The sequence below is a fragment of the Galeopterus variegatus genome, unplaced genomic scaffold, assembly GCF_000696425.1.
Source record: "Galeopterus variegatus unplaced genomic scaffold, G_variegatus-3.0.2 Scaffold1019, whole genome shotgun sequence".
NCBI lineage: Eukaryota > Metazoa > Chordata > Mammalia > Dermoptera > Cynocephalidae > Galeopterus > Galeopterus variegatus.
In genome coordinates this window covers 319199-334270 of record NW_007727130.1, presented here as the reverse complement: position 1 = coordinate 334270, position 15072 = coordinate 319199, and the positions used below count along the sequence as shown (strand labels likewise).

The following is a 15072-nucleotide window of genomic DNA, read 5'->3' as shown; positions in this document are numbered from 1 at the left end:
AGTCGCCAAGGGAGGTGGACAACCAGGAACCAGACACAAAGTTCTGGGCATGCACTGAGCAAATTTATTGTCTTCCAAGTATGTATTATATATGTTTTAGCCAGCTGTAAGCCTCTCCCACACCTCCCTGTCTCCTAGGTAACTCAATAGGAAGTCTGTGGTTTGCGGTTAAGCTTTGCAAATTTTTGCTGACCCAGTCTATTTGCATTTCTGCTGATACAGTCTAAATCCTGGAAAGCAAGAGTCCCTCCATCTTTAACATGTGTTCTCCTTCATTTTCCTCCAATGTAACATTACACAATTCAGGGTAAACACTTGATCCCCAAATTCTCAATGTATTAATAATGAGCATAGTTACAAAAGAATTTCACTATTTAAGGAGGCAAGAGAGGCAATAATACTGGAAATCATTTTGCAAAGTATTTATGTACTGAGTGATGGCAGAGTGCAATTCATATACATTGAAAATTTTTCTAGAAAACAATTATTGTTTGGAACCCTAAGGATGCAAACCCTGCTTTTTGGTTTGTGTGGATTTATTTATATTTTGGTCACTGAAAATAATGGTAAAAAGCGTGATATTATGAGAGTGTGATATTATACTAGTTAATAACAGAACTTTTTTTTTACCAAACAACTTCAATATCAACAAAAGACTAGTCAGTGGCATTCAACTTTCTTAATCATGTACACCTATCAGTGAAAACTTTGACTACACACCCTAATGGAATGTATTTATTTATTTATAAGTTGGGTGTGTATGCATTGGTATAACAGGTACATCTATAAAAATATAGACATACATTGAATTTAAAAGATTGTGATAAGAATAAATACGAATAGTATTCTAATACTTTCTTACCACCCACCTCGAATTTTTAAGATTTTCTTCCCACACACCCATAAATTGCCTTGTACCCACTTTGGAGACCACTGGGAAAACAGCCGATGATATCATGGAAATTGAGAATAGTTTCTTTGGCTCAGCAGCCACAGCATTTTGCCAGTATTTCTTTGAAAAATTGCTTCACTGTGCTTTTTATTTTGTTTTTTTTAACTCTTAGTACTTACTGCCAAGACAACAACAATTCAGACAGTGTGTTTTTGTAAAGAAAAAGGAAGGGCTACTGGAATCTCACTTCTCCTATAAGATGTTCTTTGACCAAGTGGAAGTACGGGCATACCTCCTGCTCACCCCCCGAATGTGCCTGCGCTCCTCTGAACCTTCAAACCTATGGAAAGAGCCAAGGCTTTTTGTTTTATCTGGCCCAAATTTAAATTCACCTGAAAAGCAATTATATTCTAAACATAAATATAACAACATCTTGAAATCACTGTAAAATTATTTCCTAGGAACCGGCGCGTGGCTCACTTGGGAGAGTGCAGTGCTAATAACACCAAGACCACAAGTTCGGATCCCTATATAGGGATGGCCGGTTCGCTCACTTGGGAAAGCGTGGTGCTAATACCAAGTCAAGGGTTAAGATCTCCTTACCGGTCATCTTTAAAAAAAAAAAAGAAAGAAAGAAATTATTTCCCGTGTTTTCCTTTTTTGTTGCTCCAACAAGTTCTCTGAAGTCTGCAGGCTTACATCAGTGTCTGTAAGCAACAGTCTTTCAAAACGAGCAGAATTACTGAAAAAAATACTATTAAGAAGTCTAAACTCGAAATAGTTTTATTGATTGCTAGGTTTCACAGGGTCAAAATGATGAACTCATTTATTCCACAAATGTTTTCTGAGCACCTACTGTGTACCTGGCACTGTTCTAGGCATGGGGGATATAAGGGATATAGGAATGAACAAAACAACCAAAACCCCTGCCCTCATAAAGCTTATGTTCTGGTACAGAGAGAAAGTTCTTTTGTAGATAGGGATGAGAATCCCAATGAACAATAGGTGTGATGTGACAACCTGAATGCTCACAAAATCTCTTTCCTCATCTCTTTTCTCTCATTCCCTACTTTGGAGGAAAAGTCTCAAGGAAATTTAGTGTATTAATATGATGTTATATAAGTGACCATATATTCCATATTTTTATAAACTTCTGTCCTGTACAAAGTGAAAACAACTGGACTGGATAACAAATTATACCTAGTGAGAATTGGGCAAAGGATTATTGTAGGATTCGGTCAACCAGTCCAGCTTCTTCATCCCTCTCAGCTAAGTCCATGTAGAAAATTATTTTCAGTGTATCCCAGAGAGTTCCAAGAAAATATTCCTACCACCAGCACAAAAATACAAGATTGGCTCCGGTAATCCTTCACAGATAAGAAAAGGAAGATGGTGAGGCTGGCTTTTTAGCTATGATTTGCAGCCAGGCAGGTCTTTGTTATGGTCCACTTGGGGCCATGGTCTGGACGGCCATCTCAAGAAGGGCAATGAAGTGGTCTTTGCTATAACCACGAGAAGAGAGAGAATGGACAGTGAAGGTCACAGCACCTGCACAGCCTACCTACTGCAGATTCAGACCCCAGATGAGGGCAAAGTTGTTAGGGTCAACCTGTAGCACTGTCTACATACACATACATGTTAATCCAGTGGTGATGGAAGCCACGTGGGGCCATTGTCCCCTCAGCTGTGGTCGTATAGCCCAGAACCAAAGCAGATGTAAAAAGCTGTGTGGTCATGAGTTAAGGGACAGAAATGAGCAAGAAGGAAACCCTTGGCTCACATATTGTCACACAAGCCTTCCTGAGCCCTCTCTGTCCACCTTTTGAGACTAAGTTCATTCTTTCTTCTTATGTACATTCCTTTTTAGTATATCTTGTTTCACCCTTCACCTTATGTTACGTGATGCCAACTCTTTAGCAGTTTTTTGTTATTTAACTGTGTGTTTATCTGGTCTTGAACCAGAGTATAAGTTTCTTGAGGGCAGAGTTTATGCAGTTTACCTCTGTTAATTCCTCTTAGCGCCTTGCGCAGTGCTGAGTACATAGACCCTACCATGCATTTGTCGAACAGAGGAAAGAATGGATGGCTGGAAATCGGAGAAGGAAGAGTAACCAGAAAATAAAATAAATTAAAACCACATAAGTTTCTTGAGGGCAGAGTTTATGCAGTTTACCTCTGTTAATTCCTCTTAGCGCCTTGCACAGTGCTGAGTACATAGACCCTACCATGCATTTGTCGAACAGAGGAAAGAATGGATGGCTGGAAATCGGAGAAGGGAGAGTAACCAGAAAATAAAATAAATTAAAACCAGAAACAAAAACAGAAAGTAAGATGAGGCTAAGAAAACAAAAGTGTGAAAGTAATTTAAATGAAGGTGGCAGAAAAAACAGAAGGCATTCCTGTTTAAGTTTGTTATAGCATCATCTCTCGTGTGTATGCACGTGTGTATATACATATGTGTGTGCATGCACATGTGCACACGTGCACTCGTTGCATTTCTAGCTAAGGAAATGGCAAGCAATATATTGTTTTACTTGTTTTATGGCAGCGCTCAATCGTTTCCATTTGAGTGAGTGGCTTTTATGAATGCCATTGGGTAAAATATAATGGTGAGCTCTAGAATTAACAGTGGTGAAATAAACTAGTCATTTTCAGGTAAGTTATGTATTTCTAAAATATACACTGTAATGAAATATAAATCTTTTCTTTTTTCAGCTATCTGTTGTAGCTATCGGGATTAACATATACAGAACAACAAATGTGGACGTACTATTACAGTTTCTAGAAGATCAAAATACTTTCCCCAACTTTGAGCATCTGGCATACTGGCAAATACAGTTCAACAATATAGCTGCTGTTACAGTATTTTTTGTCTGGATTAAGGTAATTTGTAAATTTCTTGTTCTGGATTTTTAATAATCTTTGGTATTAGTCCATTTCTGTTGCTTATAACAGAAATCCCCGAAACGGGGTAATTTATAAACAATATTTATTGCTTTCAGTTTCAGAGGCTAGGAAGTCCAAATTCCAGGGAACACATCTGGTGGGGGCCTTGTTGATGGTGGCTTTACAGCAATGCGGGGTGTCACATGATGAAGCAGAGAGAGAAACTAACCTCCTCACTGGCTCCTTTTAAAGCCCTCAGAACCACACCCATGACTACTATTAAACCATCAATGGATTAATTCATTTATTAGAGCACAATGCTCAGATCTAATCACCTCTTCAAGGCCTCACCTTTCATCTACCATAATAGCATTTCCCACCCTCTTAACACTGTCAGTGGGGATTAAGCTTCAGTGAGTTTGGGGGTACATGCAATCCATAGGATCTTTCTTTCTTTTTATTAACACAAATCACACAAAATGTTGTAGGACTTGAATTTGCCTTTGTGGCCAAATTCAGGCATACAGCCAGAGCTACTCTATATTTTACATGTAAACTAAGGGGACTCGTGATCATTCTTCTCACTGTGAACGATGCTACTTCTGCTACCTGCATTCTTGCAAGACCTGTCCCTGTAGGTTTCATTTAACAAATGCAATAAGAGGCCTTTTCAGTACATCAGCTGAACCTGGGTCCTCATCTGTTCTGGCACAGGGACAAGTCCTAGTTTCACCTGATATGGAGTGACCAGGTGAAGGAAAAGGAACTAAGAAAAAGAGAGGGAAGGATTGGGAGAAGGGAAGGGAAAGATGCTGCACTTGGAAATGCTTGCTAGAAGGAGTGCCTCTTTTCCAGGTGGAGGCCATAGGGAAGCTTTACCTAGAACTGAGGTTGGAACAGACACCTCTTCTGAGTAGTTCTTTACTCATTCACTTCCTTCTTCTCCCAAGGCACAATGTGCATTTCTATGTATGTGAAAGGTTAGGGCATTTATATACAATGAGCCTCAATTCTGGAGATGCAGGACATTTCAGTCATTCTGAGGCAGCTGCCAATCTGTCACCAGCTCAGGCTCTATGATTGTGCTGTCAGACAGTAGCTACTGTTCACACGTGGCTATTTAAATTTAAATTAATTAAGATTAAATACAATTAAAAATTCAGTTTTTCAGTCCCACTAGCCATGTTTTAAGTGCTCAGTGTCTATGTGTGGATAGTGGTTACAGTATTGGACAATAGAAATACAGACCATTTCCATCATCACAGAAAGTTCTCTTGAACAGCAGTTTTCTAAAAGGTACTCACCAACAGTTCCTGAACTGGTGTTCACACCTGAAGGCCTGAGGTTTATCAAAGGGCACAGACCTCAGCTCATCTCTCATACTCTTTATTCAGTTACATGCTTGTACAGGAGAAACCATCACTAAAGCACCAAACCTTTATCATACAATAGTAAGAATAATCAAGATCTCAAATGAATAGGAATTGTATTAAGTAATGTGATTACAACAGTCCTCAAAAAATTTTTTCATGTGGGGCCGGCCCGGTGGCGCACTGCTACAGTGCGTTTACAACAGTCCTCAAAAAATTTTTTCATGTGGGGCCGGCCCGGTGGCGCACTGCTACAGTGTGTCGCTTGGGAAGCGCGGTGGCGCTCCCGCTGAGGGTTTGGATCCCACATACAGACTGGCCGCTCACTGGCTGAGCGAGGTGCGGGAGCAACACCGAGGGTTGCGATCCCGTAGCCAGTCCCGGTCCGGTTCCGGGCGCGACACTTGAGGGTTGCAATCCGTTGCCGGTCACGAAAAAAGACAAAAAGGAAAAAAAAAAAAAATTTTTCATGTGGCCAGAAACAATTTATAAGAGACCCATAAGTAAAATTCTAGAGATTTCCTTTCAGCATGTGCCTCAGGTTGTTGGGTTTTATTTAGTGCTTCACTTGGAAATCTCTTGCCCTCAGAACTTTACCACTAAGTTCTTTAAGGCAGGGATTGTGACTCAACTCTCATATCCTCCCACGTGCTCTTCTGCCAAGGCTTCTTCCTGGAGCTGTCTTGGTTGTCATGCCCTCTGGGCTGTGAACTGCACAACCTGGGCAGGCATCCTCACACCTCACCTACAAAAATGCTCGATATGGCTTTGCAGTCAGGCAGAGCTGGCTTCAACTCCTGGCTCCTACTGACAGTGGGGGATAGAATACCAGCCTTTCAGTCACTGCGGAGAGTCACAGCAGTGTAAATAAAGCCTCCCCACAAAGCTGGTGCACAATAAATGATGATTAATAAAATGTACAAGTATTTTCTGTTATTTATTAGTTTTTATTTATTTATTTTTATTTTTTATTTTTTTATTTTTTTATTAAAAAGATGACCGGTAAGGGGATCTTAACCCTTGATTTGGTGTTGTCAGCACCACGCTCAGCCAGTGAGCGAACCGGCCATCCCTATATGGGATCCGAACCCGGGGCCTTAGTGTTATCAGCACCGCACTCTCCCGAGTGAGCCATGGGCCGGCCCTTTATTAGTTTTTATTTTAAACGGTTTTTTTTTTTCCCTCTCTTTTATTATAATCTTTTGGCAGGGGGAAGGGTGGAATATCACTAGTCACTTTAATTATAATTAAACCTCTTTTCACTATATTTTGGTCATGTAAAATGTAGGCACCATGAGGGCAGAAGCTTTGTTCTGTTCACTGCTCCATTCGCAGCTCTGAGAACAGTGCCTGGCACGTGGTAGACACTCAACAAATACTTTTTGAATGAGAGAACAGAAGTTGCTGGGTTTGAAAAATAAAGCAATTTCTCTCCTCTTTTTTTTGGTATACATGCATAACATAAAACATATACATAACATAAAACCATTTTAACCATTTTTAAATGTACAATTCAGTGGCATTAAATACATTTACAGTGTTGTGCAAGCAGCACTACTATGCATTTCCAGAACTTTCTCATCTTTCTAAACTGAAACTCTGTATCCATTAAACACTGACTTCCCATTCTACCCCCCCTCCAGCCCTGGTAACCTCCATTCTACTTTCTGTCTCTATGAATTTGACTAGTTTAAGTACCTTATGTAAGTGGAATCATACAGTATTTATCCTTTTGTGTCAAGCTTATTTCACTTAGCATAATGTTTTCATAGTTCATCTACGTTGTAGCAAGTTTTAGAATTTCATTCTTTTTTAGAGCTGAATAATATTCCATCATCTGCATATACCATATTTTGTTTATCCATTGTAGAGCTAGGGCTAGGGTCTGGAGCTCGCAGACCCCTCGAGCCCGTTCACAACCCTTCACATGCAGGTCTATGAGCTAGGTAACCAGCATAAAGGTCGTTGGGGCCTTGGCTGAAGAAGGAATAGTCTTTATTCAGCACACACACGTCTAGGACCTAGGCAGTACAAAGGAGAAACTCAGAAACTCAACTGCTACTGGCAAAGTCCAAAGAAGAACTGAGCAGCTGCCAGCAGAGTAAACATACTCTATTTTTAGACTCAATCTCTGCCGGCCAGCTCTGCTTCACAAACTCAAGAACACACAATAGCAACAAAACTCAAAAGATACATTGGTGCACATGTGCACTAACTCCACCCACACACAACTTGTTTACAAGAAGTGTGCTGCTTGACCCCCAACCAGACCTGAGCGAGGGAGCCTGACTAAATTATCCTGTTTTCCCCGCATCCATTCATCTGTTGATGTCTTCCTTCTCTTTTTTATAGCTCTTCAAATTCATCAACTTTAACAGGACCATGAGCCAGCTGTCCACAACCATGTCTCGGTGTGCCAAAGACCTCTTTGGCTTTGCTATTATGTTCTTCATTATTTTCTTAGCATATGCTCAGTTGGCATACCTTGTCTTTGGCACTCAGGTTGATGACTTCAGTACCTTCCAAGAGTGTATGTAAGTATCATGAAATTAAAAAGAAACGTTTAATAAGGATTGTCACTGCCTTCTTGAAGATAAAGAAATCCTTGTGGTTGCTATTTGACCACCAAGTGTTTCAAAATAGTTATTTAAAATAAGAATTAATTACCTCTTCCAGAAGCATTGACCCACCAATGCAAAGAAGACAATGTATCCTGAAATGCTAATATTTAAGATAGCAGCCCTTGGGGCTGGCCCGTGGCTCACTCGGGAGAATGCGGTGCTGATAACACCAAGGCCCCGGGTTCGGATCCCAAATAGGGATGGCCGGTTCACTCATTGGGTGAGCATGGTGCTGACAACACCAAGTCAAGGGTTAAGATCCCCTTACCAGTCATCTTTAAAAAAAAAAAAAGATAGCAGCCCTAAAGTAGGTATATATAGTAAAACAGCCATAGTAAACCAACACTGTTTTAAAGACCGAGATCATCTTAGCACCAAATGCCGGTGGTAGCTGTGAAAGACCACTTTCCTACATTTTTATTCTTGTTGAATATTGTTGCCATCTATTTTGCTCTTCGAGTAATTTTCTAAGGGGGAACCTAAATCCTACTCAAAATACACTCATTTCAACAGATTGGCACCATTTTTTGCTTAAGGGCAAAATGATGAGCAACCTGATGAATCATTTTATCCCACTAAATAAAAGTACCAAGGTCTTCCTAAACACCAACCCAAGACATGAGCCACAGCCCAAAAGACCAAGACAATGAAGAGAGAAGGAATACAGAAAAGGCTTGGCCTTCCGACCAATCTCATAAGTACAGCACAAGAAAGGGATAAATTCCTCAAATACTCCACAAAAATAATATACATTTTCCCTCAGAGTACTCCTTTCAACCCATAATCTTCCTACTGCTACAAGAGTGCAGAGTTGTCGTCAAAAATTGTGTAATTTGTATGTGGATTTTATAGAATGATACTTTCTGAACTATAAGTAGATTGGGATCAGGAGGAGCCTGGTAGACTTTTAGATGGGGAATATTAAGTTATTTTTGAAAGCTGAACTTCTAAAAAACTATATATCTTTTTAGTTAACTTCAAATTCTCCATAAACAAAATAAGTATGGTTACAGTCATCCATGAAGACCTGTAGACTGAAAGATGACTAAGTTTGTGAATATTAGTAAAGAATAAAAAAGGATAATATTTTTTCTTATATCTGAAACATGTGATACTTCAGCTAATAATACAGCCTGCCACAAAGATAAACTTACTCCACTGACTCCCTTGCAGGCCTAAATCAAATTCTGACTCTCTTTGTCAATTACAAAATACCACACTATTGGGCCGGCCCGTGGCTCACTCGGGAGAGTGCGGTGCTGATAACACCAAGGCCCCGGGTTCGGATCCCATATAGGGATGGCCGGTTCGCTCACTGGCTGAGCGTGGTGCTGACAACACCAAGTCAAGGGTTAAGATCCCCTTACCGGTCATCTTTTTAAAAAAAAAAAAAATAAAAATAAAAAAAAATAAAAAAAATAAAAATTATTTTCAAAATTTTTTTTTTATTCTCTTGATTTGGTATAAATTAACATTTTTAACATTTTTGACTTAAGTTAATTAAGATTTTTTAAAAGTGTTTTGTTTTTGTCTTAACATTTGTGCATTCATTTGTCCACGGAGAAAGTATTAAATCAAGTAAGCTTAACTTAAGCAATGGGTATTTTTCATCTAAATACTAACATGTAAAACTTATCACTTCACAGCCTTTTGGTAACGGTAAGCGAAGACTTACCTTACATAAACAATCATCTTAAGAAAATAAAAAATTGTTTCCATTTTAAATAAATTTTGTGAAGTTCCTTAGTAAAAGGTTAAGTGATCACATTTTGGGTAATTCAGTGTAATAACTCCAAAGTTGGTCCAGGTGTTACTGGGTAAGTGTATGGTTTTTCCAGATGGAGTCTTAGTTATACTTTAATAGGACTGAAAGGGTCAGGAGTATCATGCAAGTCTATTTGTATCTTGCTGTATGCGTGTATCATGGCTAGTTTTCAACTTAAGCATCTTAAGCTTCTTCTTCCTCTCATATATAAAAGAAAAAACTAGAGGGAAGAATAGCCTGTTATGCCGTCACATCGGTAATACTTTGGATTCTGACGTACCTGAATCTCTACTAAGAAAGCAAAAACTAGGAATTGAGAGTTCTATAGCTGACACTTCAATTGACCTCAGGCCACCTAGTTTTCTTAGTATATCAATCTGCAATCAGATATACTGATTGGCAGTATAGTTGTGGCAATCAGAAATGCTCAAATGTGGACTCATTGGAATGTTGTCCTTTAGTAGGCAGCACCTTTAGATTAGTCATTTTATCAGATCAAACACCAAAACATGAAAAGACACTCTTAGTTTTTGTCTTTATGCCGAAATAATTTTTTATACTACTGTGCAAAAAGGAATTGTCCTCCTTCTACCCCCCTAGAGATGGATAGACAGAGGGACAGACACATAGATAGAAGGCTACTTTCCATACAAACCTGTCTTTTAAGAAAATAACAAACTGAGTGTAGGGTTGGCCGCTTTTCTGAGCTGATTGCCTGATGTTAAATTTATTGCCCTGTTTAACAGGAAGTCACAGTGGTGTGAAGTGGCTCAGCTGAGCCAGGAAGCCCCCCACCCACACCCCCCATCAAAGGGAAAGACCTCCCAGTGCAGACGTCCCTCTGACAATTAAGTGAACCTTGTGGGACAGGATGGAGAGGGGGAGGGGCACCTTCCTGTCCCCACACCCTCAAGAGCCTTTCTCAGCCACTTTCTATTTTTCAGAATTTCCTCAAAAGATCCTCAATTTAATCCATTTCAACTAAGTCGTTCACAGGCATTAGTTAACAGCCATTTGGAAGCAAAAACAACATTAGAGGCCTGGGTTGGGAGAGAGAAGGTGAAAGATGTTATTCCGACTGCATTTATCTGCCCTTGGAATTGAGAGTTTAGCCAGGAAGTTACACGAATTCTATCCTCGTTTCTGCTACAGAATTTTAAACAATCTTCTTCCTAAATTGATAGGGATTTAGTGGCCCATTAAAATAAGAGAACCCTCATTTGTTCACTCATCAATCATTTAATAAATATTTACTGAGCCATTTTACTGTATTCTTATATATGTGAGTATATTACATACAGTGAATAATATACACTAATGTTTCACATGTATCATATGAGGGGTCTTCAGAAAGTTCATGGAAAGATTCGTATTATCTTTTAATTCTATTTTTCCATGAACTTTTTGAATTACCCTCATACACTATGAGGCAGTGTGTTAGGTACTGAGAAATGATAAGGAAAGCGGGGACTGGCCTCACCCTGTGAAAATCCCACAGACCTGTGGGGAAAACAGATGTAATCAAATACACAACTCTAGTTTACAAACCACAGGTATGTGATAAAAAGGAAAAGCAACAGAGAGTATGCAAAAGGGGGACCTGATCTATTGTGTGCAGCACTTCAAGAAAGTCTTTTGGAAACAGATGTTGGAAATACAAATCATTACTACTGGGGAAGGAAGAAGTCAGGAAAATGAACTGACCATTACTGAATAATAATAGCTATAGATTTTGTACCACTTACCCTACATTAGGACCTGCCCTGAGCACTTTACATATAGATGATCTCATTAACCCTCACAACAAATCTGTAAGACAGGTACTATTATTCTCCCCATTTTATAAATGCAAAACAAATAAATAAATAAATCTTCAAAGTGAGGCTTAGAGAAGTTAAACAGCATAGTCTTGACAGTACCAAGACTGAAACCCAAGCTTGCTTGACTCCAAGTTTACATCTTTTCTGCAAAGCTTTTCTTTACCATCTTCCTACTAGGCCTACTGTGTTCCTATTTGCAGAGGTCTTTTAAACTCTTTAGAATATGTTCTGTAAATCTCAAAAATGCTTATATAAAAGTTGAAGTAAGCATAGAATTCTATTTGTCTTTGTTGACTTTGATTTGAAGAGCTTTTTAGCGTTCCATATCCATAGCAATATATGTAAGATTTTTTAAATGTAGAGAACTTAGATAAGCAAAAATAATAAAATAATCCCACCATTCGTAGGTAAATACATTAGTATTTTGTTGTATAGCATTCTTGTCTCCTTTTGCAAAATGTATCACAATGTGTGGTTTTGTAAGTAAGAATATAAATTATATTTTACTTTAGTATGATATAATATAGAAAATAGTTTTCCCAAAGAAGGTAGAAAATAATTTTCCCTAAAGTATTAATTTATGACTTCATAAAGCACTCAGATTGGGGGGAAAAGGTGAACAAAAAGGTACGTGTCAATATTTTGATTGATGTTTACAAAATATATTTAATTTTTTTTCTTTAATCTGTACTTTCCTTTGGTTTACAAACAGAATATGTTTTTGGCCATCATCAATGACACCTACTCTGAAGTGAAATCTGATTTGGCACAGCAGAAAGCTGAAATGGAACTCTCAGATCTTATCAGAAAGGTAGGACAAACCCTAATTCTCAGAATTGTTTTATTTCCCACATAATATAAGTATTGTTTCAGGCAGATTTCCAAAACATAGATCCATTGAAATTGTTTAAAATAAAGAGTAGGTTGGCTATAATTCAGGAATAATTTAAATATTCTCTATCTTGGAGGCTTAATGGATATACTGCTAGCTTGCACTTAAATTCTGGGAATTCTTTCATGCCCTGGAATTAAATTCTCAGTGATCTTTTTGATTCTGGAGAACTGAGCCGCTGGTTTCATCTCCGTCATTTGTTTTGACAACTCTTCAAGTTGGCTCTCACTTGGAGATCCTGAGTTCAGAATAAACTGGGAAGGAAGATATACAAAGACATTTCTAGCTCTTCTAGCTCAATTACCATTTAACAAAAGAAAAGTTTTAGAGGAAAATACTTAGTAGTTCACCTTTTATCTTTGACCTTCCAAGGCAGTTTTAAAATAGTCAAAGGAAAAGGCCTGTGGATTCAGGCCGTGGATTCAGCCTGGGGACCTGACAACTTTTCCTTTGGCACCTTCTCAGGATGTGTTTAATTGTTAATAGAAGGGCAGGACAGGAAGGTTGAGTAGCTTTGTTTGTCTCAACGTGACTTCTTTATTTGGTTTAAAGTATAAGACTTATACAACAACAAATAACTACATTTAAAGTATACAACTTGTTCTCTAACATCATTTTGCTAAGATACAGTGGCTCTTACCTGTGATGTTTTTCTCTTGGTTCAATCCTGAGTACTATGTTGTCTGTGAATCATGTTGTAAGAGAAAACTTCAGCCTCTTAGATGGGACCTAAGATTCCTGTTATCCTGAATTCTTCAAGACAGTTGATTACATTTTAGCAAATCTCCAATGTGTATACAAGTGTTTCTCACTTTGCCCTGTTCTGATATGTACAAATTTCAGTTAAGACAGTTTTGTTAAATAGTACCAGACCCTCAAAACATGGTTCCAATTTCAACTACCACAGTGTATCTACCTGTGAGTAATAGCATACAAACTGCACTTCTCTGTCTTTAGTCTGTAAATCATTCAGTGATTAGCAGATGTGTGCTGTGCTCAGTGACTAATCACGATGCTACTTTCAGTCTGTTGCTGAATGGTCCCTGACCATCTGCTATTCAGCTCACACACAAAGAAAGTGTGGAGTGTTGCTTCCTTGTCTCCCTGAAATAAACCCATGTGACATTTTATAAAACTGCATAATTGGGGGCTGGCCGGTTAGCTCGGTTGGTTAGAGTGCAGTGTTATATCACGAAGGTCAAGGGTTCAGATCCCCGGACCAGCCAGCCACCCCCTGAAAAAAGCATAATTGAAAAAGAGAATGGGCCGGCAACAATGAAAGTACAGCAAAGAAATGAAAAATAACAATGGAAGTGAAATTCAAACCAGACATAAAGGATTTGTAGAAGTACCTGACCATGGGGATGTGGGCACTGCTACCATTCAGAGATCAAGATATGCATCCAGAGAACTTAGTGAAAGCAAACTTACCACCATAAATGAGGAATGTGCTTGTGATGAAGAGGACAAAGACGTCTCAGAGGAAGTGGCGTCAGCAAAACACTGCACATTAAAGGAACTCTTATTAGAGTCATTTCACAATAATGAAAGCGCAAAAGGAAAAATGTTGGAAGCTGATCCAAGTTTAGAAAGGAGGATGACAATTCACCAGCACACAAAGACGTCTCAGAGGAAGTGGCGTCAGCAAAACACTGCACATTAAAGGAACTCTTATTAAAGTCATTTCACAATAATGAAAGCGCAAAAGGAAAAATGTTGGAAGCTGATCCAAGTTTAGAAAGGAGGATGACAATTCACCAGCACATAGGAAAAATGCTCGTTGGCTCCATATTGTGAGGTATACACTGTAATATTACACAAGAAGAAGGCTAGCGCAAGCAGGCAAGCACTCTTTAAACTTCTCTGGATGCATTTTCTTTTTTTTTTTTTTTTTTGGCAGCTGGCCATATGGGGATCCAAACCCTTGAACTTGATGTTATCAACTCTGCCCTCTAACCAACTGAGCTAACCAGCCAGCACCTGTAAAACATTTTTTACCAAGAAATAAAACACTTTAATTTTCAATGTTTCTAATGTTTTAAATGTTTTAAATTTCAGTTTACCAAATAAATATTCGTTTTAAGTTTTTTTATTTCCTTGTAAGTTTATAACTGACACTAAGGGAGTGTTTAATGTTTTGACAAAAAGTTTCAAAGGTCACAAAACAAACATAATTTTTCCCATTCATTATTTAAATCACCAGGCACAATCTCAGCTTGCACAGTCACTTTCACTGTCCTGCACTACCATGCAAAGCAAGGTCTACCTATATTTTGTTAGTGAAAAATCCTCATCTATATTTCACTGGGATTTTTTTTTTACATACTTAACATATATAAGGAAATTACTGACTATGAGATAATATAAAAAATAATCAATTAATCTATGACTCAGTCTTCTTGGTATTCTTAAGAACTGATGCACATTCCTGTATATTCTGAGACAGACAGCTATGGAATATATAGTGATTTTCATTTCTGTCACCTAAACTTGAATACACATAAGAGTAAAAAGCCCTTAGTTCTTGATTTAGTGAAAGACCCTGACTCTTCCCATATAACTCTTCCAGAAGAGTAGTATGAAAACCTAAGAATACATTTATTATTCATGCAGCCAACACATACTTGTTCAGTGGTCAACTTGTAAGACCGGCCCAAAAGCACGAATCTTAACTTGATGGGAAGGCTCATCTCGCAAAGACCAGGAGGCACAGAGATCGATGCACAAGCAAGAGGTTTTTATTTCCGGCATGCTGGAGGTTGCCCCGTTTTCAGGACAGGAGCAGCCCCGAATTCACAATGCAAGCAGCTTTTTTTTTTTTTTTTT

The 15072-nt window shown here is 38.5% G+C and overlaps 1 protein-coding gene across 1 annotated transcript in view; it reads left to right on the top strand.

Moving 5' to 3' along the window:
* Positions 1-15072, top strand: part of PKD2 (polycystic kidney disease 2 (autosomal dominant)) — a 63674-nt gene that overhangs the window by 38834 nt on the left and 9768 nt on the right. Inside the window, exons 8-11 of the mRNA XM_008574256.1 lie at positions 3608-3775; positions 7501-7682; positions 9416-9428; positions 12067-12165. Of these exons, the coding sequence (XP_008572478.1) occupies positions 3608-3775; positions 7501-7682; positions 9416-9428; positions 12067-12165 (462 nt within the window). The remainder of the gene's footprint in view (positions 1-3607; positions 3776-7500; positions 7683-9415; positions 9429-12066; positions 12166-15072) is intronic.